Source organism: Maylandia zebra, linkage group LG23 (genome assembly GCF_041146795.1).
Source record: "Maylandia zebra isolate NMK-2024a linkage group LG23, Mzebra_GT3a, whole genome shotgun sequence".
In the NCBI taxonomy this organism is placed as follows: domain Eukaryota; kingdom Metazoa; phylum Chordata; class Actinopteri; order Cichliformes; family Cichlidae; genus Maylandia; species Maylandia zebra.
The window spans coordinates 2393317-2416791 of record NC_135188.1 but is presented as its reverse complement, the minus strand read 5'-3'; the positions used below and the strand labels follow the sequence as shown (position 1 = coordinate 2416791).

General features: G+C 41.9%; 1 protein-coding gene across 2 annotated transcripts in view; it reads left to right on the top strand.

Moving 5' to 3' along the window:
* The window catches only part of cep350 (centrosomal protein 350), a 34073-nt gene extending 11572 nt beyond the window's left edge, over positions 1-22501 (top strand). Inside the window, exons 12-38 of one of the 2 annotated variants that reach the window (XM_004555090.5) lie at positions 313-1325; positions 1466-1619; positions 2048-2217; positions 2378-2564; positions 4218-4360; positions 4441-4604; positions 5206-5316; positions 5473-5613; positions 5773-5912; positions 7026-7130; positions 7247-7467; positions 7647-7864; positions 8017-8295; positions 8405-8554; positions 8763-8923; positions 10315-10437; positions 12086-12342; positions 12487-12662; positions 12946-13090; positions 13613-13773; positions 13904-14028; positions 14110-14171; positions 14300-16203; positions 16596-17120; positions 17285-17431; positions 17707-17829; positions 19218-22501. In XM_004555090.5, the coding sequence (XP_004555147.2) occupies positions 313-1325; positions 1466-1619; positions 2048-2217; positions 2378-2564; positions 4218-4360; positions 4441-4604; positions 5206-5316; positions 5473-5613; positions 5773-5912; positions 7026-7130; positions 7247-7467; positions 7647-7864; positions 8017-8295; positions 8405-8554; positions 8763-8923; positions 10315-10437; positions 12086-12342; positions 12487-12662; positions 12946-13090; positions 13613-13773; positions 13904-14028; positions 14110-14171; positions 14300-16203; positions 16596-17120; positions 17285-17431; positions 17707-17829; positions 19218-19385 (7273 nt within the window). In that variant the 3' untranslated portion in view covers positions 19386-22501. The remainder of the gene's footprint in view (positions 1-312; positions 1326-1465; positions 1620-2047; positions 2218-2377; positions 2565-4217; positions 4361-4440; positions 4605-5205; positions 5317-5472; positions 5614-5772; positions 5913-7025; positions 7131-7246; positions 7468-7646; positions 7865-8016; positions 8296-8404; positions 8555-8762; positions 8924-10314; positions 10438-12085; positions 12343-12486; positions 12663-12945; positions 13091-13612; positions 13774-13903; positions 14029-14109; positions 14172-14299; positions 16204-16595; positions 17121-17284; positions 17432-17706; positions 17830-19217) is intronic. The other variant, XM_004555092.5, reaches the window with a different exon arrangement.
* Positions 22502-23475: the final 974 nt, after the last annotated feature.

Below are 23475 nucleotides of genomic sequence, written 5' to 3'. Positions count from 1 at the left end.
CAACAACCCACGAGTGTTTTATTACAGGAACAAACAAAAATAGTGCACGATAAAGAACATCTGCGATAAGTGACTGGAAATCAATAGCCTCATAGGCTGCTATCAGTTTTTTACATCTCTTACCACCAAAGTACAGGATGATTGTTTGGGATGCTGCGTTAAAAACATGAAGTGGGGGACTCTTTGAAACCATAACTACTGTCTGTGGAAGTTTTACCGTTTGCTTACCTTACCTACCAAGGGTGTTGCACTTAGATGTGTTTAGTCTTCTTTTGTCTTCTTACATTTTAAATAAAGGTTTTTTTGTCACAGGGTTGATCTTGATCTTGGAGTTGCCCCTTTGCCTCATCAAGAACGTTTGTACCCACCTGCTAGACCTTTGACTGGACCCAGCAGCACTGCTCAAGGATCGGACGATGACCGTCTCTTCTCTCAACTCTTAAGAATAGAGGCAGAAGTGGCTGCTAGTAACGGCATGAAAACCCTGCGACCAGCCACAGCCCCTTCCGGCAGGTCCCGGTCCAAAATGTCCCGCATCGAAGCCATCAAGGCCACAGCTGCATCCCTCTCTAACCGCATAGAAAGTGAGGCACGGAAGCTTGCTGGGGAAGGCATCAACTACGGTAATGCAACATCAATGGATATGGATACTGTTTTAGTGCCTAGGCCCTCTGTTCTTGTCGATGGATGGGCAGGAACGGCAGCACGTGACACAGAAAAAGATAACATGGCTCTGAGGATCCAGAAGATTTTGACTACCACAAATTATAGTTCATACAATGGCACAGCTCTTCCAGGAGCAGGCAGTCTGCATTCCTTCAGGGAGCAGAAGTTGAAGAATGGTAAACAGACTTCCGTTGATGTAATCGATCCCATCTTTAACAGTTACACACAAGAAAGGGGGGAGCTAGTCAATGGCTTGGAGAAGGAATCAAGAATGAATAAAATATCAGAAAGGAAACAAATTATGGACGAGGGGGAGAACAGGACAGATCTCCATGATTCGAGTGGTGGATCTATTAGTGAGGGTCCTCTTCTGAGTGAAGGGAGTTTTTCTGAGGATGAGCAAAGTCCTCCTCACCCCTCTAGATATAATTATGTACCTAGACCAGCAGATCGCCTGGAAGCGGCGGACTACTGTGCACGTCAAAGAAAGGATTACCAGCGACTGATGGAGTTCCAGCGGGAAGCAGAGAAATGCTCAGGCCTCAGCTTATCCTTTGCACAGCAGGACCAGGACAAAGCAGTTTGGGAAGAGCTGAACAAAGGAAGCCCTCTGAGCGTAATCAACATCTTCACTAAAAACCATCACAGCCACGTTAAAGGTGAGTTCACGTGTGACTATGCATATAATAGCTTCACATGATGCATTTAATATGAAAACCACAGTGGTCATATGTATGCAAAACACTAGCGGTCAGTTTAGATAAGGACGTGTGTGTTCTGTCTCCAACTTGTTCTTTAGTGAGTGATAGAAATGTGGAGAGGAATTCTCCCTCCGCCCATTCTGCGGCCTCTGGAAATGGACCTGGAGACGCAGCAGTCTATGAAGATGACTTTGTATCGTCACATAGCAGCAAAGCCAGTGGGCAAATAAAGAGAAGCTCCAATTCCCCCAGGTAACTGAAGACGTCTTCAAAGTCACCACTGGGTGGCATTCATGTCACACAGATGGTTTCTCCAGCACTCTCAGATACAAACATTTGTCCTCCTTTTTAGAGTAAAGACCAACTTTCAGGATCACTTTTGTTTCCTTGCTTTGTTTTTGTATGTGTCGTATCAAAGACCCTGAAACTGATTTAAAACTGGTCATCCGTGTGTCCTCACAAAGCTTTGACTTGATAAATAGAATCCTTATCATGTTATCCATATTTCCATGTATTATAGTAGAAGACAACATATTACTGTTGTCATGTGTGAGGAAGTGGGGTGTTGTGTCTGATTGTGTTATGTATTTCTGTAAATTTTGAGTTAACAGAACTCAGAATGGAGATATGCTCTTGATAGAAGTCCAATGCTCACGATTTCTTTCTGCACTCTTTGTTAGTGTGAATAATCACTTTGAAGAACTGATGAGGAGGTCACCTTATGAAAAAAGCACAGATTGCAGTCACTCCCACCATTCATCCTTTCAGTCATCCAATCACTCACAGCATCTTTCCTCTGGTTCAACACCTGCTTCCTCGCCCCTCTCCAGGCACTCTGCCAGAAAAAGAGGTGAGTTTTTTGTTTTTAAATTTTTGTAATGATTATTTTCTGACATGACCAGGTTGTAAACTTTTTTTTAATTAATACATTTAAGCTTATTAGCTGAATTTCAGTTAAACTGTCTTTGAAGTCATAAGTTGCAACAGAACAAAGCTTTGTCTCTTTGCAGGACCAGTATCAGATCAGAGTGACACCACTCTTGTAGAGGAGCAGAGGAGCTCTTGCTCTCCAGCCTCGGAAGCACTATCGTCTGAATCCAGAAAGGCAGGCTCGGACAAAAACTCTTCCCACACCCAGGCCAAGAGTGTCCACTCTAATGACACACTAGGGGAAGCTTCAGGCCATTCTCACCAACAGTAAGCTTATTTCAGTGCTATAAAGGCTGCAAATATGTCACCAGATATGTTAATCAGCAGATTTTTCTGTTAAGATCATTTCTAAGATATCCAACTGAAGTATGTACAGAACTGTTTGAGAGCAGGATGAATGGTGTGTACTGTTCATACAAATCTACGTTGCCCTCGCGTTCAGTTGTCTCTGGTATTTCCTTCCTGGTTTTTAGTAAGCTTTAATGCCACACTGCTTTTGTGTCGTGGGGGTTCTTCTGGCTTACAGTGACGCATCTATTTGCTGTCTGAATGTGGTAGGTTATAGGTGTATTTATATATATTTTTCATTTAGGATCACAGCATGAATATATTTCTTTATTTCTGGATGCAGTCCGGCTTCATAAATTAAAACATTTTATTATTTATTTTTTTCCTGGATGCAGGGCAAGTATGAAGTAAAATTTACATTAACCTGGGAAGCCACACACGAGCTACACTGTTTGCTTCCCAGAGTATTTCCAAACTAACCTAAACTTCTCTTAAAAATGTGCACTCAGGAATCATTTGGATATTTTCTGAACTAGGCAACCTCGGTTGTTGCTGTTCCAACCACTCTGAAATTTCCACTTGGCATATACTGTTATTTATTAACCAAAAGTAAATGTATTTAAGCATGACTAATTACTAAACTACACTTAGAGGAGCCTCAGTTGAGGCTGCCAGTCTAAGCAGTCTTGTGGTTTGCTGTTCTCTTGAGGGCCTGAGGGTTTAAGCAGCCGCGTAGTGCCCAGCAACAGGACCGCACTGTAGTTCAACCCAAGACAGAAAACACTGCTTATTTTGTTTTGGAGGCCCACAGGGTTGTTGATCGGGTCATTCAGCTTCACCACCGCTTGGGCCTGCTCCCAGAGAGAAGGAAAGAGACTTGTTTTCCTTCTAATCCCACTGTGCAGCAGTGATATTTGAGCCCCCTAATGGTACTCCAAAGCCCAGGTGGCAGATTCTTGGGATTCTGCACGGTCTGTGTGTCTTCAACAATAAAGGAAGAAACTTGTGAGAGAATTATAAACTTTTTATTATTAGTAATGCACTTTTCTTTTTTTTCTTTGACTCTGTAAGACAAAAACAGTTAAAAATGTTCTTAAGGGAAGTCACCCTCTGTAGTATTTTGACTTTTGACAAGATGCTTTCATGTCATTGTGCAGATTTTGATCAAAGGAAAAAAGTGCCACTGTCTTTTTTTTTTTTTTTGTACAGATTTAGAAAGTATTATTATTTTTTAGACGCTCCTTCTTTCTGAAGAAACGATTCATAATTGATAACTCTGACCTCTCACAGCAGCGCCTTTTTCTTTCTCACTTTCTCACCTTTGCTGGACCCGAGCTGTCTCGCTCTTTATCATTTTGCCATTCGGCTCCTGTTCTTCAGAATAGGCAACCATTTCTGTAAAACATGCTCTAGTGAATATTTGAAACTCTTATTTAAATATTTATACAATCTTGTACATGTAATGCCAGTTTCATAATGTCAATTTTGCAACAGTTTGTAAAAATATCGCATGCCTGCTTTTCCCACTTCCCCTTCTGTTCTCTATATCAAATAATGTATTAAAACATGTTGCTAACTATTACATTGACAAACCCCATATACTGATGATGTTTCATCGCTTTGTTATTGCAGGTCCAGATTGATTTCCTCTACTAGTTCTCCAATCCCCCGGTCTCTTCCAACAGTAGAATCTCCCAATGAGCTTTTGAGAAATGCGTCCAACCAGAACACAGGCACTTTAGCTCCTGGTGGTAGAGCAGAGACCAAGTCCACTGGTAAAAATAAAGTTCTTTTGCTTATTTATTTTATCTATTTTTATTTATGTCTAACTCCCTTCGTCTCTGCTTTCTCCCAGGTGAGCTACAGTATTCACCTGGTGTCCTGCAGCAGCGTATGGCAGCAGAACTCCATTATTTGGACTCAATTGAGGAGTCATTCAGACAGTTGGGGGATGTGGAAAGGTTAATGGGTGTGTCCATGGCACAGCAGGAGAGTGCATCGTTGGCCCAAATGCTCAAGGTAAAGTAGGAGATGTTTCCTATGAAATACTAATGTGATGATATATATTCAGATCAATTCAAATTTATTTACACAGCACCAAATCACAACAACAGTCGCCTCAAGGTGCTTTCAATTGTAAGGTGGACCCTACAATAATACATACAGAAAAAAAACAACAATCATATGACCCCCTATGAACAAGCACTTTGGCGACAGTGGGAAGGAAAAACTCCCTTTTAACAGGAAGAAACCTCCGGCAGAACCACGCTCAGGGAGGGGCGGGGCCATCTGCTGTTGTTGGGGTGAGAGAAGGAAGACAGGATAAAGACATGCTGTGGAAGAGAGACAGAGATATATATTAGCTGTGGCATTAATCTTTACCTATCAGAAGTTTCAAAGGATTACAAGTTACTTAGTTTCTATAATCTTTCTGGCTCATGAAATATGATTTGATGTTTTGAACACAGGTCAGTATTTAAATATCTTTTTCTTTAAGTTTTCTTTTTATTTCTAAATGTTGTATTAGTTGCAGCACCAGCTGGGGTGAAAACAAGAATATTACCTGCTGTTTTACTGTATTACACTTTATTGACCTACTCTGTGAACTTTGACCCTGCAGGCCAAGCAGCAGCGCCATGAACGTGAGCTCTATGAGCTGAAGATCAAGGCTGAACGAGAAGCTCTTGAGACAAAACTACAGCTGGAAGAAAACAGGCAGAGAGTGGCCAGGGTACTGCACACAATCAGCTCACAAGAACCAACAAAATGTTTATGTATTTGTGGATAATAGATTCAACGTTTGCTTTATAACCTTTTAATTTCCAACGTATGAGCGCTTTGATTTTCTGTCTGTGTAATGTATATGTATGTATATGGTTTTGTCCAGGCTCATATAGAACTGCAGGAAACCTTGGCAGCATCTCAAAAAAAGACTTTGGGAGGCCTCCAGGAATCAACTACTAAGATGATGACTCAACAGGCCGAGGCAGCGCAGTACACAGCCGATGCTGCCCGACACATCAAAGAGGTTAGCAATCAGTTCCCTCCTCCCTGCCTGGAAAAAGCCTGTGTCTTAATTGTACAGCAAAAGCTAATTGATTGTTGAAGAAGAGAAAAAGCATAACATCCAGCCTAAGAGTGACGAGGTCATACATTTTGATCGCCTTATTGTGTTTTACTTCATCAGATGACAGAACTAGTCCGGTCGCAGATGTCAGGATCTGTGGTTGTCCCTCCTGTTGCCACTGATTCCTCCACAGTGGAGCAAAGAAAAGAAAATGACACTTACTCGATGGAGCATCGACAGGATAACGTAGACTCTGACAGGTACACTCCAAACGATCACACTCACTTTCCTGTCAGTTTCTGATTTTTATATCCTTCGTAACAGCGATGGGCACGCAAAGCAAAAATGCTTTTGCAGGGAACCGCTTGACGAATTGAAGATTACCCTTCACCTCGTGTTATCACATGAGGTGCTGAGCCTTGATGCGGGCGATCGTTGGCAGTTCGTCTTGCAATCGGAAGGTTGCTGGTTCGAGCCCCGGCTTGGACAGTCTCGGTCGTTGTGTCCTTGGGCAAGACACTTCACCCGTTGCCTACTGGTGGTGGTCAGAGGGCCTGGTGGCGCCAGTGTCCGGCAGCCTCGCCTCTGTCAGTGCGGCCCAGGGTGGCTGTGGCTACAATGTAGCTTCATCACCAGTGTGTATATGTGTAGTTGACTGGATGTGTAAAGCGCTTTGGGGTCCTTAGGGACTAGAAAAGCGCTATACAAATACAGGCCATTTACCATTTGATCTATTTCACAGATCAAGTCCAGAGGACCCCAAGCTTAAGTGTTCATTAAGGTGTTTGTCACATAGATATAAAATAAGCTCAGAGATTAAGCTGGTGTCAAACACAAGGTGCTTAGTTTATGTAAAAATGTAGTTTGTTGTTGTTTTGGTTTACGTGATGAAAATGGTTTTATTTGTGTATGTTCATGTGTTAGACTTGTACATAGTTAAACATGTATGGATCAAATAATGTTGAATTCTGGGTATGGATTTGTAAGCAATGAAATTTAAAATAAGGGGGTAGAACAGGAAAAGTCTAAACTTCATCCTACTCCTCATCGAGCACACACATTCTGTAGACATGGATATATACATGAAAACTTGACGATTTTTAACTTTTGTTTTCTTTGTTATTTCAGTTATATTTGCATGTTCGAAATAAAAATTCTGTCGGCATGACTCTGCAAAGCTGTGGCAGACTTTTGACATGCTAGCTGTAACTGGTTTCACTATTGGACCCACCTTTGAACTGTTCAGATATTCACAGCTAAGCCTATCTCTAATAATATTAAACAACTAGTTGGACATGCATTAGGGTAACAACCCAAGTGTTGTCAACCCTTTTACCTCAAAGGCCTAAATTTAAAATCTTGTTCTCTTACAGCTTTCAGAGTGAACCATCAAACAGAAGGACCAGGTCAGAGGAGCCGCTGTCTTCACTGAGCACGAGTCATTCTGACTCGCTATCATTCAGGAAACCGAATCTCAGGTACCAGTCAGTCTCTTTATGCAGTGCCATGTCTGCAGGTTTTTCTTTTTTCATTATATTTGAGGAATACGAATTGAAACAAACCCACTCAATATGCCTTTTTTCCCTTCGCTCAGTGGATCTGCCTTAAGCAGCCAACACAGCCCATCACATCACTTATCAAACCATGAGAAGCAGATGAAAAAAGAGGCCATAGAGGGGAAATGGAGGAATAGTGGACTCGAGAAAAGGCCAAAACAGGAAGCAGCCAGCAGCTCCATAGAAGAGGAAGTTCTAGCAGCAGCAGCAAATGACTCCGTCTGCAGTGACAGTATTCCATCTGTACTGGATGAAAAAGGTAAAAGTTAAAAACTCGACATACATTTAAATTGTTTCTTTTCCCCGTGTAAACAGTCAGATGTTGATATCATCACTGTTAGAGGAAAATATAAAAACACGATGCCCACCTTTGATCTTTATCTAAAAAAAAACCCCCAAAACTTCACCCCGAGTTTCTTTTGGTCTCTGCCCCTTCAGGAGACAGTACATCTGTGGCCACAGAGTACTCGCTCAAGTTTGACGAGTCCATGACAGAAGACGAGATTGAAGAGCGTTCCTTCCGCTCTCTTCTGCCATCAGAGGCACATCGCCGGGGAACCATGGAGAAAAAATCCCGCCACCACGAGGAGTCAGAGGATGATGGAGCCAATCACAGCACATTGGTTTCAGGACCGGGGCTGCACAATTCTTTTAAGGTGAGAGTCCAAACACTGGCCAGCACAATCAGTTGATGCAGCTATGTAACTGAAATCATTTTTTACTTGTTCTTTACCTGTTCCTTACTGAACTTATGATTTCTCTTCCTTCTTAAATCTCACTGTCTTCTCATTTTCACGTTCTCCTGCAGTCACAGGACTCAAACATAGCCTTCTCTGGTGGACAGGACAGCTTTTCCCAGTTCACCATGGACATGGTTCGCCAGTACATGAAAGATGAGGAGGTAAGACTGCAGCACCAGAGCTCTCTGCTGCGTCTTCGCCAGAAAGCACTCAAGGAGAAGACCAGAACAGAGCTGGCCTGGCTAGAGCACCTGAAGAAGAAGCTGAGAGATAAGGGAGAGGATGACAAAATGCCACCAATCAGGAAGAAGCAGAGAGGCCTTCTCTTAAAGCTGCAGCAGGAGCAGGTACTGTGGATGGCAAAAGCACAGTTACATTGAGGGAGCTTCACTGAATGCTGTGGTGTTAACTTTTGCTACTAAGCAGTGTTCTCTCTCACTGTGCTCATTTTCTCAGGCTGAGATCAGGCGACTTCAGGAGGCCAACAAAGCTGCGAGGAAGGAAAGGCAGCTATTGCTGAAACAGCAGGAGGAGATTGAACGGATGAGAAACTCAACACTCAGGCTGAAGGAACGTCTCAAGTGTGCTGGGATTGAAGCGCCTCCTGTAAGTAGCTCAGTCATTTATCAGCTCCTGCAGAAGAACCAGCGAATTAAGGCGATTTCAGTTCAGTTCATGCTTTGTTCGTGACAGGTAGTCTTGAATAAACACAGGAAAAAAGCGTACATTCAACCAGACATGTTGGTGTGCTCATTTCTTTTCTTTTTTCCCTTGTTAATTCTCAATCTTTCTGCGTGTGTCGATCATCCTCTAGGAGACCCCGGTGTCAGAAACCCCAGGGTCTGAGCCAGCTTCCCCAGATATGAGGCATGCTGATGATAACCGCAGCCCCTCTCCCTCACTCTCTGTCTCTGGAAGTGAGACTAGCAGCATCATGCAGAAGCTCAAGAAGATGCGCTCTCACATGGATGAAAAGTAAGGACTTTAATTTAATCTTTATGGATTAACTGGGCTTGGCTGTCTCCTTATTGACAAGCCTCCCACTGAATGATAAGAATTCATGTATTCATTTATTTTTCAACTTAACTTTAGTTTTACTTTGATTAAAATCTGAATTGCTTTTAGTATGTGGCTGCAAAGACATCCCTCCATTAGTGCTATGTTCTTGGATAGCATAGCTTCATTAAAAAGAAAAGGTATCGTAGTTTATAAATGTCTTCTTTTTAATTCTAGTTTGACAGGATACAAAGCAGAGATGTACATTTACTGTGGGAGACCTTATCTAGCACTAATTGAAACAGTGGCATCTTTCTCTTGCTGCTCGGCGTGCTTCTCTTGCTGTTTTAAAGTGCTCGTCTCTTTAGCTTAGACGAGCAGCCACACACTCCCTCAGTACATCTTTGAGTTTCGATTTATATAAGCTACTTTGTAAAAAGCTCTCCTACTCATATGTTTGAAAGAAAGAAAGAACATCAGACAATAATCAAAGACCCTAAATATTTACAGTACCATTTAACCTTAGCACTGCAACATTCAGTTATATGTATGCCGTGTATTCCATAAAGTTTATTACACCCAATGACTCTCATATTGGCCATGGGCTTGCAGTAGCTGTAGGTCACCTAAAGCTTTAAACTTGGTCACCAGCTTTGGTCAGCTGACTGCAGAGCCTCTCAAATCTAGATGGTACAAACAAGTGTGAATTGTTCTGGGATTTATAATTTGCGTATAAGTGACAGACCAGCCTTCCATTACCCGTTTTCAGCAATTTTTAGGGCTTCAATTCTTCAAATAAAGGCTTACAACAAAAAACATCTGAGCAGTTTTACTGTGGTTTTGTTGTATAATGTTACAGGCTTCAGGCAGGTAATATAGTTTAATATAATCGGACCATTTAGACGACCTTTTCCCCGTTGTTCTCCAAATCTGCTGTTTTGTTAACAATGGCAAAAGCAATTGCACAAAAATACCCAGTAACAACTTCACCTAACGGTGTTAACCAACACTAATTAGTTTGACTGTCGTAGTTACAGATTAGTTTGTCATAACTGCCTCAGTAAGCAGGTTAGCCGGTAATGACATCCTGACAAACCCTCAAGGTTACCTTAACACACACACTGAGTCAAATGTTGATAAAAGGATTGTTACATGAGAAGTGGTGCTTTAAACGTAACAGCTTGACACCTCGGGTGCGATAAAACGACATTTTCTCACATCACTCTCTCCCTTTCTCTCTGCTTGTCTCTTTCCTCTGCGTCTTGTTCTGTTTTCTTTACATTACGTACGTGTGTCTGCGTGTGCGCTGTAAATGTATCCTCGTTTGTGTGGCTCTTTTGACTTTGTCTCTGCGTGCTTGTGTGTTGTAGACACTGTTCTCCTGTCCACTGCTTCTTCTCTGTGTTCACGGCCCATCACTGGGCCTCCCTCAGTGTCTGTCTTCCCAACCTTCACCCTAAATTCAGGCTCTTTATCTACAAGCAGTTGGTCAGGTACTGTACAGTGTTCTCTACCTATGCACCTAGCCCTGCCCTGCCCTGCCTCAACTCCACCCCCACCCCATGGAACATGCTTGTGTTTGTCCACTGGCACTGGGACCTTGGTGGGGTGGGATGGTGAATGATGTGTGCTGATATGTCTGAGGTTCTTTGTTGGGATATTTCAAGGTTTGTAACGTTCAGGATGGGCTTTTTCATGGGGACAGAGTTTGGATGAAAGCTTAAAGTGCCCAAGGAAAGCTGCTTTACTGAAATAAGCTAACCTTAAACATGTTTTTTTTTCTAGTCCTTGATATTTGTGGCATCAGCAAGACAAAAAAATCCAGTGTTACCAGAGAAGGTATTAAAGCACACTGGTCGAGTGTAAAACAATAAACACGAGGGAAAATTGGGAAATAGAAACCTTTTGATTTGCGATGGTCAAAGGTTATGTTATTTAGTAGGAGCCTTCCTTGCTGGATGGGAATCTCAGACTTAAAACTGGGATTTCACTAATTTGTGTCATGTTTAATTTACAACTCTTTCCCTCCTCCTTGCCTCTTGGAATGAATTAGCGAAATTTGCAGTGGAAATTATTCTTTACATTGTGGCTTCTAGCTGAGAGCTGCAGCCTAGTTATCAAAATAAAATGTTTGGAAATGAAACCGCACAGTGACATTGAAGTAAAGGAGTTTTCAGAGAAAAGACCAGAGATGGAGTGGTTTATCTCTTTAATGAGCCCAGTAAATCTTAACTAGCGCTTTTATTATGTAACTGTTGCATAGGATGGGATAATAAGTACAGATGGTCATTGGCTCTAATAGAGTTTGGGAAGGCACTAAAGAATCTCCCCAGTCTTGGTCTTTAGTATCTGGGCTGTCATCAGTATAAATTAGGTCAAGAGAAAGGCTTCTAAATTAGATCAAGGCTAAATAATACTGCACTGTAATGGCACCCATAGCTGTGGGAGACCATATTACAAAACAGCTATACCTGACTGCGCTTTATTTTGACAGATATTTGTACGTGTTAGTGTCCCTGATATACATTGAATTGAAGAATTAAACGGTCTTCTTGCTTTGCGAGACAACAAAACTATTCTTTGAGTTGTTATTCTGATATATAAGGAGGTGGAGGAACGTAAAGGAACACTCGGAGACTGAAGAATTTGTTCTTAGGACTTAAAAAAATCATATTTAAACTGCTTAGTGTGTGTGTGTGTGACTATGCTTATTGCTCCCTGGGTTTGAATCTGATGCATGAATCTGACATCTTTACTATTATCTTCCTTCTCCTCTTTTCTCCTAAGGGACATTTCATCACTTATTGTATATAATGGGTACTTGTACATATCTGTATTTGGATGATTATTCTGGGCATGTGTGGGATGTGTGTTTTAATTCTGTGTGCGCTGGACAAAAGTTTGAGTTGAGTTTGCAGTAATAACTGAATGTCAAGGTGATTCTGGGTTTGCTTGCTTCTGCAGGTCATATTTAACCTTTTCTAATGCTCAGTGTATTTGTACTGCTTCTCTTCAACTCTCTTCCTTCATCTTCCTCCTCTCTGCCATTCTCATCTCTTTTTTTTTTTTTTTAACCGTTCTTCCACTTCCTCTTCATCACTTTATTCTTTCCCATTTCTTCCTTTCCATCCACCTCTGTAGGTTCCTGACCAAACGAGAACAACAGCTGATGCAAAGACGTCACCACGCTGAAGAGCTGCTACAATGGAAGCAGCAACTGGACAAGGAGGAGGCAGAGGTCCGTAGGATGGAGAAAGAGGCCCTGGCTGCATGGGACCAGAAAACACTTCGGGACAATCATCTTGACGTGTCAGAGGGACAGGAAAAGGACATCTCTGATATAAGCTCCCACCTCAGTCACCGCCGCAGCTCAGAGCCCAGAACTGACAGCGAGAAAGGTGAAGCTGCCGAATTTTCTTATTTTCAAGTGTAGAACATGGTTTAACCGGAAAATAACAACGTAATGGGATTTAAAAAATACACAGTGTGGTGTGGGAGTAAGAGTAAAATACATAACAATGTTGATTTGTTTCATTTTTCAGAGGATGTTAGCGAGGGCGACTGTTCGTCAGTGACACCTGAGTCCAGTATGCACACGGAGGGACCGGCTCCACCTGCCTCAGTCTCTGAAATAACTTTGGCCTCTGTCCAGGGCAGCCCTGCAAATTACACCCAGGACTTCACTTCAGCATCACAATCACCTGCAAGTCAACTGCATGTAATGGATTTTGTATTTTTAGCGTTTTTGTATTTTATTGTTTCAACTAATTGCTTTGATACTCACTGTAGTTTTTGGGGTTTTGAACACACATCTGTGTACAGGAGAAAGAATCTTATAGCTGCGTTTTTTCCTCTGCTGTACTTCTTGAGGATTAGGAAAAGGGTTCATAAGCCTTACTTAATTTACTGTGACTGTAAAATATTAATGTAAGCATACGATCTGTTGACTGTGATGTCATGTGACATGTCCTGAAGTAGTGTTCCTCTGTCTTCCCATCTAGTCTAATGCTCCTGAAGGCAGCCACAGCCCTGCTGCATCTCCTTCAGAGGGCAGCAGTAAAACAAAGATGCAGCTCCGCTCCACCGCCCGGACACTTATCCGCCCCTGCACTCAGCCCACCGACCCTCCAATGGCCACCCAGTCTGGTGAGTTACTAGTGTGCAAAACCCACGCTGAGATTATAACGCTTTTGGAGTGTGAAATTCTTCCCGACAGTTTTTAGAGACGAAAGGATGGGTAAAGCAGACAGCTGACATAATGCAGCTATATTGCTGGCGCTGTGTAGGCAGGAAGAATGTGATGATGCCAGAAATGCATTATGCAACCACTTCCCTGCTCCCTAACAAGCTTAACTGTGTGATAGGAGACGGGAACTCCTTGCATTGCACTTTATCGTACCAGTGCAAACTGTTGTGCTGGCCTCGTGTTGTAGCTGAGTGTGCTTTATTCATTTCCAGGTCACTTTTTAAATGTTTTCAATACTCTTTTTGTTCAGTGTGTTTATGGAAATGAACTTTACACATTCCCGGTAAAGAAAATGTACAGTAATCCCCAAAGAAATGTGTTAGTGTTTGAGTGGGCTAAAGGTTGGATTACCCGTTGCTAATCAGAGGTCTGGCACCATTTTCACATTGTAGTTGTGATTTGTCATGTACATTTTTCTTTAGAAACCATTTCAGACCAGAGTGACATAGAGAGCCGTATCAAGGCGCTCAAGGAAGAACTCAAAAAACGTAAGTTAATGGCCTCCGAGCTAAAGAAGGAGCAGAAGAAGCGACATAAGGAGCGGCTGAAGGCAGAGGAGGCGAGTCTGTTGAAACAGCTGGAGGTAAACATGATGTGTAAACTACATTTAAACATCCAGTTAGATTTGAATAATTTCTTTTCTTCTATGGACGTTTACTTGTGCGTGTATTCTTATCTCTGCTATCATTCTGTGTTTTATTTTGATTTTACAGAACTATAACAACTTCATTGAGAAAACTAAGGCAGACCTTAACAAAGAGCCAGACTTAACACTTGATACCAACTCCCAGATCAACGAGTCCAACTCTGTTTTAGAGCATCTTCCATCTTCACACAGGTACAGAGAATAATAATGATATTTTTCTACATAATTTTCAAATGAATGGTGTGCAGTTAAAAATAAATGCTTGTTTCTCAGGTCTGAACTCATCAAAATCTCAGAGTCTGAAAGGACACAAATTGATGCATCATTAGATCATCGTGAGTGTTTTAAAGTCATCATAATAAATACTTTATTATAATAAATAGAATACGTGGAGTGTTTATTCAAAATGTGTTTTCACAAATATTTTCCAGTAATAATGCGGCTCTCCCAACTCTTATGACAGATGCCTTTCCTAAGCCACATCTAAGTAGATCCACTTCAGTGCCTGGAGACGTGTCTGCTGAGGCGCCTCAAAGAGTCACTCCGGGTGTGGCAATATCCGGCAGCCCAGAAAGTCCAACCTCAGGACAGAGGAATCATCAGTCTACAGAAGATCTTATTAGGCAGCACTCCACAGAAGACAAGTCAGAACATGCAGATGAGAATATTGTGTCTGATTATAGATCTGATATTCAGGAAGAGCTGGAGGTGGAAATAAGCTCCAGAGTTGAGGATGAACAAACTCAGCATCTTCTAAAACTGGAAAATGAAGACAGACTTGACTCTCAGGAGAGGTTGCCTACATCTAAATGTGTTTCCTCTTCTGTGGATGAAGAAGAACAACATTCATCAACTGTTGGCCTTGAACAGGGAAATCAGATGAAGCAGAGTGAAGTATCTGATGTAGAGGAACCTTTACAGCCATACGTTATTGCCTCTAGTCAGCCACATTCAGCGGTAGCGGACCTCAAAACCTCAGCGCATCAAAACTACAGCTCTGCATCTGTTGACCAGGCCCAATCCCCAAACTCAGATGCTTTTGGTTCAATGAAGGAGGCTTCCATAAAAGACACTGAGGCTTCTCCAGTAGCAGATGGTTATCACGATGACTTTGAGTCATCAGTGGATTCTTCATCCAAGGAAGAACATCATAGTTCCAAGGCTGAGTCTCAGACCTCCCACGTTTCCTCCCATGAAATCAAGGGTTCAAGAAAAGACGCATCTAGCAGGGGCCTGGCATTTGACAGCCCGGATGAAGTTGTAGAGGAAGAAATAGCTGAAGATCTGAGTCACCATTCTGGCATCAGTGTGCCTAGCCATAAATCCGGAAGACTGCTGGATCTCAATAAGCAGGCAGTAGATTTTAAACGGGACAATGAGAGCTTTAATTCCAGACACTCACCAACCATCTATTCTCTGCAGGTCCCCCTCTCTCCTGTTATAGATGAAATGCCGGATTTTTACATTGGAGACCGAGTTCTTGTTGGTGGTGTTCAGCCCGGCACTTTGCGATTCAAAGGTCCAACCAGCTTCGCCAATGGTTTCTGGGCAGGGGTTGAGCTGGACAAGTCTGAAGGGAGCAACAATGGCACTTACGATGGAGTAGTATACTTTGAGTGTGACGAGCGCCATGGTATATTCGCTCCACCAGACAAAATCTCACACCTCCCAGACAAGTTTGAGCTCTACACCGATACCACAGAAGATGAGGACTCGTTCTTTGATGACTTGTCAGATAAAGATAGAAATGAACCTAAAACTAAGGAAGACAATTTCCAAATGCAAGAAAATCTCAACAGGGAAAATGAACAGACCTCTCACAAGGAGACTGGGTCAAATGATAAGAAGGAAACTGATGGCTCTGTTCTCAAGAGCCAGGATCCACATTGGGACAGGCCCCAGCTCAATTCACAACATCACAAAGAATCTAAACATCAATTTTCTGATGAGAACATTAAGGACATGATGTTGAATTCTGAAGATGCATCGCACACTCTCATCATCTCTGACTTGGATAAAACAGGTCAGGTGATGGAGAGTAAAAAGGAGATTACAGCCCTTGTTGAAAAAGAAGACGTAGAGTCACATGATGATAAGAGGAAAGAAAAGGACAAGGATTTTCTGGACACAGTTGCAGACAGGCTTGTCAACAACTTTGTGGAAGACGCTCTTAAACAGTGTGCTGAAATTAAAAGGGCGAAAGAGCAGAAGATTGAAGCTGCCAAGCAGATGAATGGAGACCTGTTTGGTGAAAATGAAGAAGAAGAAGAAAAATGGAAATCTACAGTGGATCAAAAAGATGATCTCCCCTTCTTTCTCCCAGTTGAAAAGGAGGAACTGTCCTCTCCAGAACTGTGTAACCGACCGGTGAGTCTAACCGTTTAATAGCAGATTATTTAATTTCCGCTTCTTTGTTTTGTAATGAGTTGTGGATAAAAATAATAATAAGCTCAAAGCAGTCAGCTAACCGCTGGCAGTGATGACATCAAGATAGTAACTTGTTTATTTGAGCCTGTCCTCGGGATTTGTTCAGCCAAAGTCCAACTTTATATTGACAGACTTCATTGAATTTGGTGGTCGGTGCTGAAGCCTTTGTGAAATATTTGTAAGCAAAATTGACACTAAAATGCAAAACCGAAACTTATTGTAGGCCTCGTGGTGTGATGTTGCAATCAGATGTTAATATTTATGCAAATCTAGAATTGAATGTAAGCTTGATGTTGATGTTGTCCTTTTTTATTTTTACTTTTTCAACACAGGAGAGTCCAGTGTTAGGAGCCATTGGTCAAGAAGAGCTCGCCAAGCGTCTAGCAGAGCTGGAACTGAGCCGTGAACTGCTCGATGACCTCGGTGATGATCAGGACTGGTTTGATGAAGACTTTGGCCTTAGCTCCCGCAGGAAACAGCAGAAACTCAAAGAGGAAGAGGCACGACTGGGAGCGGGATTTGGGAGATCTAGCTCATCAGCTGGCCCAGCTATGGGGGAAATGGGTCCGTCATCAGGTGGAGAACCCCAGGTAAAGACGCCACCTAGACCGGAGCTGCCTCTCCCCTTGCCTCCTAAACTACCTGAGCAGCCTGCCATGGTGGTACCCCACTCAGCTGTAGAGGTGGAGAAGATGGTCCATGCTGCCACACGGGAGCTCTGGGACAGCTTTGACCTCGGGAACAAGGGAACGCTCACTCATGGGCAGCTGCTAAGTCCACAACCTTCACTAGAATACCTTGGCAAAGAGGACAGCACCCAGAACCAGGAGTCGCTGTCCATTCGCAGCTACAGAAAGGTATAAATAAGACGTGTGGACCCATGAAAATGTCAGTCATGTTTTTAAAGCTCCAAAGCTGGCTTTGGGCTAAACCACCTAAATTGAGGTTATTCTACTTGAGAAGCTTTATTTATGTAAATTTCATACAGTACTTCATATTTTTACCTGTGCTCTTTTCTCAGGCTGTGTATGACTTAACGTGGGAGATCCTTCAGGAGATCTATGCTGAAGACCCCAATACTAATCAGCCTCAGTGGGTCAAACCGCGTCGAGTGAAGTCCTCTTCATTTCACAAAGTCAGGACACCGGGAGACATCAAGAAGATCCAGGTAAAAGAACGATGGCAGCAACACTGAGAGAAACTGTTGAACAGTGACAATAATGATGCTGTAGTGATGTTGACTGTTGATATTTTTGACTATAAAATAATTACATTTTTGTGAAATTGTTTCATAGTTGACTTATGTTCTATAATCCTTTTCATGAGCATTACTTTTAGTGGCCTTTGACCACCAAATTAGAAATTCTTAATAAGGATTTTACAGTCACTCAAATCCAGCATCGCGACTAACATGTTTTTTGTCCCCCTTATGCTGTTTCTCAGGAGTTCATCACAGAAGAAGTACTGAAGCTTTATGGTCTGACAAAAGACCAGAACCAGAAGAACGACTGGCAGAAGATGCTCAAGTTTGGAAGAAAGAAGCGAGACAGAGTCGATCACATACTGGTAGGCCCCCGAATTCCATTTGCATTTCTCTGTGGCCCAAACGGAGCATCTTGTAAATGTTGCCTTTTTCATTTTTAGAAGTAAACACATGAGAAATGATTTTATTTCCACTAAATAACAGCAACAGCTTTAAAGAGGTAATAGGATTACTTAGAGTTAGGAAAACATGCATTGCAGATTAGAGTCTTTAATGATTTATTAAAATTACAGGAAGTTGAACATAATCTGCCTGAAAAGCTTCATACTGCGATGGTTTATTTCAGGTGGTGCAGGTTCATTTAATGTCTTTAGAGAAGAGGAGCAATTTTAAGCAGGAGAAGTGCTCCACACAGGCCATTTTCCACAACAGGAACTGTCAGATGGTTTTTGGAAAGCCTAAACCATTTTCCCACCAGCTTAATTCCCTCGTTTACAACTGCAAAATGAAAATGTGAGAAAGTTCTACTTTTAGGGGTCTTCATTTTCATTTTGCAATCAAAAGAGGGGATTAACCTGGTGGGAACATACACAAATGTGGTTATCCTCTCAGAGGAAACTATGTGAAACCAGATAGAATAAATAGAAAAGAGATGCTAAGATGTGAAAATGGATTGATGAGGATTTTTTGCTTTAGTGGTTGAGCCAAACAATGGTGTTAATAAAGACACTGTGACTCTGATTGTTTTACAGTAGCTATGGTCCAGTTCTCTGTGAGGAGGTGCAGCTTGTTACCACAGGGCAGGTTATAAGCAGCGAGTCCACTGTTGCTGCTTTGTGTTTGTTTCTTTACCGGCCGTCACACAGACGTGTGTTTGAAGAGATTGGGGGGGAAGTAGTAAGACTGATTGCTAAGTTTTTATAAGGAGAGAACATGAACGAGAGTTTGCTTTCCACGGTCCTGTGCAACAGCTGTGTCAGCAGGCTGACTTGATAATCTTTATGAGCCTTCACCAAAGTGGAAACACAAACAGTGGAACCTTTTGGCTCCATGGAAATGACTCCTGAGAGGAAAGGTCCAGATGGATAGATGTGCTCGGACGAAGGTTTTGGGCAGATATTTAAAACAAACAGTTGTTTTATTTGTTTTTAATTTATTTATTCCCCTTTTGTGCCAAGAAAGCAAAGAAATTATTGTAAAGTCTTTCAGCTCTTTATCATGCTATGTTTTAATGTTTAGCCAGGATAACAGACAAACCAAATGCTGGTTTACATAAACACAGAACATTAACTTTTTATCTTCGCTCCCTGAAATGTCTCTGATGTTATTTGTGTGGTGCCAACCACGGTGTTTGTCACCTCAGACTACTTTACATAGTAGTAAGATTACTGCGTTACTATATATTCTTTGTCATAGGGACAGCTGTCAGTCACTGTGCTTCTGTAGTAAAACCAGTTTTTCTCTCTCTCAGGTTCAGGAACTCCACGAGGAGGAGGCCCAGTGGGTCAACTATGACGAGGACGAGCTGTTTGTCAAAATGCAGCTAGCAGACAGCATCTTCGATTCTTTACTGAAGGACACAGTGAATGTGCTCACACTCATTTCTGACAAGAGAGCCAACAGAGACACGCTCTCCTGATGGCGTTCTGCTTGAGTTTAAACTACAACTTCTAGCTCAATCCTGTTCTTTCCCCACCACGGTGAACTCCAGCCAACTGTCGCTGCTCGGGCTTCCACCAGCTGATGTGCCAACAGCAACCCTCTGATGCCTTCAGTCTCAGTATTACCTCGCAGCTAAACAAATTGTCCTTAGTTCTCCAACATTCATTCGCTGAATCGCATCAGCTGACTGTAATAGCGACAACGGTCGCGCTCAAAACGCCTCTTGAGCAATCCCGCCCTCTAAAACCTTAACACGAGTCTGAGCTCTCGCCTGGACCGGCCGTTTTGCAGACTGTTGATGATGATGAGATGGACTGTGCCATTTGCAAGCATGCGAAGGTCCATGAATGCTGCTAAGTGATCGTTTTGTCGTGGACTTTGGAATAACATCCACTCAGAACAGTAGTAGATAATTCTTTTGAATTGTAAATCTTTAGGTAAATGTGTATATATGTGGATTCAAAAATTGTAGTAGAACAACAAATGAGCAATATAACGTGCAGTCTGGTTTGACAGTGATACATTATAGCCTTGGCTTTGTAATGCAGCACATTGAAACTAAACAGGTTAAAGTACCAACTCTAAGCTTTAATTTGTAGGTTTCACATCCAGACCCAGTGATCTGGGGGGGTAATTGCAGCTCGTTTTATTCACAGTCCTCTTTGCAGGGTTCTGTAAGTTTGCCTTAACCGCTGTAGCTCTTGCTTGTTTACGGGGACTTTTAGATCACTTTCTGGTCTTTGGCAAATACAGCACCTCCTTAGTTGGCATTGGGTCAAGTGATTTGCCTACCAGTAATGATAAAATTCAACTCTTTGGCTCACAAAGCTCATGGTTTGCTTTGACTGCAGGTTTACTAAAGGCTTGCTCCACGTTCTGTCTGTGAAAAAGTATTTCAGCCATTACAGTTTAAAGACCATCAAACGCCTTTAAAGCAGAGAGTTGGGGCTTTAAATAGTCAGTGCTGTATTACAAATCTAGAGTTGCAACACTTGGTCTCTGATCAGATCTGGACAGACTTTGCTGTGTTGGACCGCTGAGTTCAAAGAGTCTATGAAACATGTTTGCTTCCTTAGTTATTTATTGCGTGAAAATGTTTAATTAGAGGCACAAAGAACATTCAGAATTGTAAATGATCTTGTAAGTAAACATACAGAGAAGAGCTCCTTTAAACTTTGTGTAAAGAAAGTCTAACATTGTTGTAAAAGCACAAATAAAAAATGTGAATATGGCAATACATTAGGGAGGAGAATCCAGGCAGAGAAGATGGAGAAATGTGTTTTAAATATTTAAAGTCGTTCTCTTAATAATCGATTGAAACTGTTTGTCTAAACTGTGTGACTTTTTATTGTGGCCACAGCTGTCCAGTCGATCAACAGTGCGTTCCTCTTCTGTGCTGTATGCTAACTTTAGGAAGCATGTTCACATTGTAGCACAGTGTTGACCACACAGAGAAACCTTATCAACTGGTTCCTCTATGTGGTAGGTGTGAACGCAACCGACACTTTAGTGTGTAGCACGAAAACAGAAGAGAAACAACTGCAGTAGGCTGATGTTTTTACACTTACATTACGGGACAGTACCAAAATGCTGGATTTGAGCCTCAGCTGTCCTACGGTCCATTTACTTCGTCTTATCTGAGAAAACACCCGTGGTTCTCGTTTCTTTATTATTTACTCTCTGAAAGGTTTGTTTGCATAACATTTGCCCTAAAATAAACACCCTGTCATGTAAAACCACGGCCGCTGCGAGTCATCGACCAGTTCGAACGAGGCATCACAAAGTAGCCAGAAGTGGTCGAACTCCATATTCAGTTCAAGTGCCTTTTTCAAGTTGAGTTGTTTGTTTCAAACTGACTTTCCTGATGTCTCTGCATCATTTGGACCTATTTTCTTCGAATGTCTCCCTTAAACTGCTGTATACTACCGTTTTATAAAGGATCCTACAAAGGCTGCTCTTCTTCTGACCAGTTAACCAGCGCTTCAGTTTCTGCCTTATAGATATTTCTGTGTAGTTTTTTTTTTGGACAGTTTTTTAAATCTCCTCTTGCTTCTGTGCCTCAGCCCGAGGAAATGTTTGCGTCTAACCTGCTTCTTATCAGGCCAGCCCATGTGTCTGTGCATATAGACACTGTTGAGTCATGTTATTGATGTACTGTATCAGGAACAAGTGGCTCAAGCTGACAGGCTGCACAGTGTGAGCCTGTGCAGCCTGATGTGGTTCAGCACGTAGGACTGTATCTAAGGGCTTTTTTTTGTGCCACTGTCAGTGTGGCTTTGATCCAACAAACTGTAGAAACTCATTGTGGCATGTATGAGAGAGCTTGTTAATTCTCACTGACTGCTTGGAGCTAAAGTGACCTTAAACTGAGTCTTTTTCTTTTCCCCTTCCTGATGCTGTTTGAATACGTGTTGAGGTGTATGTTCAAACTGTACATAATGTAGGAAAAGACCAAAAACGTTTCATACCAGTCTCCATGCTATATGACATTAAAGTCTGGTGACATGATTAGTATCTTAGAAACGTTTTCTGCAAGGCTTTATTGCGACTCCTCCGTCTTTGTCCTCTTCAATTGATTGTATGTTGGTGGAAGCTAAGTTCCCCTCTGTAACTATGCAGTACTTGGTTGTACTTATTGTTTTGTGTGTCTGGACCAAACAGCTTAAGACCTCAGCTGTAGTCTGTAGATTAACTCAGCCTTCAAGTAGCTTGAAGCTGTTTGGTGTAGCGGTGTCGTTCCTATCGTCTGGTCCGAGGTCTTCACAGGAGACGCAGCACCTGCCGTTTGATCTCTGTAAAAAGTAGGCACAAGATGTTTGAGTATCATATTAACAAGTCGAATTAGATTTCCCTGAATATTTATAATAATGTGCTGTGAGTGTGCTGCAAGTGCACTTGAAAATTAGTACAAATCTTTTATGGGTGTAAATATACTGTTTGTCCAATCTGACCCACACTTACGGTAACTTTAACGATTGTTGTATAAAAAGGAAAAAAAAACACTGTTTACTTTGCAAATATGTACATAGTATATATTTGTTTACTAAATGAAATTTGAAACTGTAAATAAAGCTTTCATTGTTTCTAAAGGAATGTGATGTGAAATGTTTTCAATTTTAATTTAGGGTGTGCAGAAGTAGCTCCCACATGTTACAGTGCTGACGGCAGGATAACAAATCTCTCTGTAATGTTCGACTGTGCGACCAAACAGGTGTTGATGTTTGTTTGTCACATTGTTTTAGGGCGCAGTCGTGAGGCTATTGTTGCAAAGCTATCTGCAAATTAGCAGAAGAGCTGGAGATCCATCTCACTGCATCAGTGAATCGTTTTCATTTAAAAGAAAAAAAGACTCATTCAACATAAAACCAACCAAGTTTGGGAAAATGAAGATTGTGTTTTTAATAACTTTACCATATTCACTGAAGTCCCATCCCTAAAGTTACAGGCCTCCAAAACACGCAGGGCTGTGTTGAAGATCGTGGCCTTTGCTTTTCCAGCATAATGAGCAGGGCTGAAAAACACATTTAGGCTTCGTCTAAAAACTGCAAACGAATCAACTTTATATCAACCCAAGTGACACCAGCACCAGAGTTTGTTTTTTTCCCCCAATTGCTGGGTATCAGTTTTATTGGATTTATCACAGTTTCAATAAAACTGCACTTTCCCCCCTAAATTAGAGTCACCTGAAACCTAAACACGGATACCATCCATGTTTTATCTGTTTTCACTGAAAACAACTCACAAAGTGTGTCCTGGGTAACTTTTAAAGGCTCTTTTCACCGTGTAGGATACAAGTCTGGTCAAAACAAGCATACAACAAGGTCTCCTTTTTTAACATAGTTTGATTCTTAGTTGTGTTTCCTTCTGTGTCAAAGTAAGTTTCTAATATAGTCATACCTGAACAGTCAAATGCAGCTTATTCTGTGAAATGGTCTTCACTTTCATTTCTCCAAGTAATGAATTGTTTTGCACACACCTGTAAATTGTCTCCAGCTCCCCCTACATGGAAGTCTGTTTTTTGTTGTGGGTGAGTTTTGCACAGGTTTACTTCTGTTTCTGCTCCCATT